This window comes from Lucilia cuprina, chromosome 6, assembly GCF_022045245.1.
Source record: "Lucilia cuprina isolate Lc7/37 chromosome 6, ASM2204524v1, whole genome shotgun sequence".
Classification (NCBI taxonomy): Eukaryota; Metazoa; Arthropoda; class Insecta; order Diptera; family Calliphoridae; genus Lucilia; species Lucilia cuprina.
Window position 1 is genome coordinate 58,047,015 of NC_060954.1, and position 3,031 is coordinate 58,050,045.

Consider the following 3,031-nt stretch of genomic DNA (forward strand, 5'->3'; position numbering starts at 1 on the left):
TGGACTGTTGACTAGTCTATTAACTAGTCAATTGATTTCTCTAGTTACTGGTCTACTGAATAATCTATTGACTAGTAAATTCATTAGTCTTATTACAAGTCTGTTGACTAGTTTATTATTTAGTCTGTTGACTGGTCTGGTAACTTGTGTATTGACTAATGTCTAGTATGTTGACTAGTCTATTGATTAGACTGTAAACAAGTATATTAACTTGTCTAATGACTAGTTTGTTAACTGGTCTGTTGACAAGTCTGTTTACTAGTCTATTGACTGGAGTGTTGACTAGTCTATTAAAAAGTCAATTGATTTCTCTAGTTACTAGTCTACTGACTAATCCATTGACTAGTAAATTAATTAGTCTAATTACCAGTTGACTAATTTATTATTAAGTTTTTTGACTAGTCTATTGATTAGTCTGTTAATTAGTCCATTAACTAGTCTAATAGTTAATGGCTTTTGACTAGATTTTTGACTAGTCTGTTGGCTAGTCTATTGACTTGTCTGTTGTCTAGGCAATTGATTAGCCTAATAACAGGTCTAGTATATAGTATCTAATGATTAGTCTATTGACCAGTCTATTGACTGGTCTTTGGACTATTAACTAGTTTATTGTGTAATATATTGACTATTAACTGGTCTGTTAACTAGCCCATTGTCACCTTACTCCTTGTAACACTGTTTGGATGTTTATGTATAAATATTTACCAGTGTTGTTACTTATTAACAGGAACATGTTCATTAAATGTATAACAGATTAAAGCAAGACCACAAATTTAACATCAACATGAACCTGAGGACCAATAGCAATAGGGTGATTCACTGACACATATCGAATAGTGGAATTTAATTGTTTTCAATCAAACAATACAGAATATACCTACTTCTACAGACTAAACTTTGGACATAGAGAAAAGTTTCAATCGTATTTCCAACGTGAGTACTAAGGTGTGGACCAAACTCGGAATTTTGTCGAATGTTAGGACGAGTGCTAAAAACCAACTTCTTTGGGTTGAAATTGAAAAAATAAACTTGAATAATAATTTTTCAACTAAAAATGTGGTGTTATTTAAGTTTTAGTCTCACTTAAGTTGTAGTTTTACAAAAGATGTAGTCTTACCAAAGTCGTAGTCTTACTAAAGTAGCAGTCTTACCAAGGAGGTAGTCTTACTTCTTAGCTTATAAGTTTCTTATCACCCACAATCTAAACTAAATCATATTCCCTTAGATTTGCAGTTTGCATATTTTTGCATATTGCCAAAGAAATAAGTAGAATTTGAATTTTACTTTCAAAATACACCTGAATATATTTAGAGAAATTTTAAAGTTCATAGTTTAAACATTCTTTAAATTCTTTATCTTTTATGCAAACAAGACAAGAACCGCATGCAAAACATACAAATACGAAATCAAGAGAATCTCAACATTTTTTTTAATCTTTTACCAGCAATCAGTGCAAGTTTTTTCTTTATTTCGTCTTTTCTATTTTGATTTAATATACATTTGCATGAATGGGCACAAATACAATCAAACAAACAAACATTCCAGCAGTTTTTAAAGACGTTAACCCGTGAACTCTTTAAAGGAAGACAATAGTTCCCAACTAATGTATCTGAGAAAGTTTTACGTCTAGTAAGTGAAGTCACTTCTCTGTAACATTTTATAGAATGTAGCTATTTAACTTATCAGAACTGCAGGGTTGCATAAAACTATACATTCAATAGATGAATGTATGGACCAAGAGAAAGAGAGAGAGAGAGAGAGCCTCGCATTGAAATGTATGCATAATGAGCATATAATATTGTGTCTTTTACATTGTCATTTTATACCACTTACATGTATGGCGTACACCTAACAGGCCCAAGTCCTAACCAAAGCCCCATCTGCCCATACTCGTATCCATACTTGTTGTACTTGTAAATTTATTCATCCGTACATCCGTATAATAATAGAATATACATTCAAAGAATAATATGTATTGTATAATAAGTATGTATGTATTTCTCATTATTGTTGTTGTTGTCGTTTATTTCTAGGACACTGTGGTCATACAAGTCCCTGTGAACAATTGTGTTACGAAATCCATGATGGCATGTACGAATGTGATTGCATCGAAGGTTATGAACTCAATAAAAACGGTTATAGCTGTCAAGGTACGTTTTATGCAAAATACTACTGTTCTCTACATATTGTTGTCGTTGTTGTTGTTTTATTGTAGTCATTTTGGAACAAGTTGTATTTTATCAAACAAAAGTCCCATTACGACCAAAAAACCATTCGAAAACATTTTTAATTGTTTGTTTTAATTTTTATTGTTTTATGTCATGACAGTGATAAATTCAAGTGGCAGCGGTGATGGTCATAGTAAATCTGATGAAGATGTCCTGTACCAGAAGGGTGCTTCATTCAGTGCCAAGTTGGCCAATAATGATAACAATGATGACAATCACTTAACATCTGGTTATTCATCGTCATCAGGCTTATCCTCAGGCTCATTGTCGTCTTCATCATCCCTGTCTGGGGAATCGGGTGAAGAAGTAGATATGGATGACTCAAATTATCTCAATGACGATTTGGACACATTGTCTGCCCAAAGGCAAAAACTCAATTCTAATGATTATTACATATCAAACGAAAGTAGTGGTGGCATAGATGCTGGTGGTGGCGCTGGCTACGAGCAGAGCAATAACAACAATCCCGATATAATCGACCAACAACATGTGGTGACAATGTCAACCACAAAACCATTAAATCTCTTGCTCTATCGCTACCGACAAAGGGACCAACAACAATCAATAGCTGGCAGTTCAACCGCAACTACAACATCATCTCCCTCGCCAGCAGCAGTAGCCACAGCGACCACCTCAACCACCACAACGGATGTTATATCAAATAGCAATATTGATGATTTAGATGATTACTATTCTAAACAGGACATGTCAATCTATGATGATGTCAACAACAATCAATTAAATTTAAGACCTATCAGTCATTCAACATATCAGCAACAGTCGCAGCAGCAGCAGCAACACCA

At 33.8% G+C, this 3,031-nt stretch overlaps 1 protein-coding gene across 1 annotated transcript in view; it reads left to right on the forward strand.

Moving 5' to 3' along the window:
- The window catches only part of LOC111688005, a 37,028-nt gene that overhangs the window by 28,264 nt on the left and 5,733 nt on the right, over positions 1–3,031 (forward strand). Inside the window, exons 2-3 of the mRNA XM_046954214.1 lie at positions 1,988–2,150; positions 2,329–3,030. Of these exons, the coding sequence (XP_046810170.1) occupies positions 1,988–2,150; positions 2,329–3,030 (865 nt within the window). The remainder of the gene's footprint in view (positions 1–1,987; positions 2,151–2,328; position 3,031) is intronic.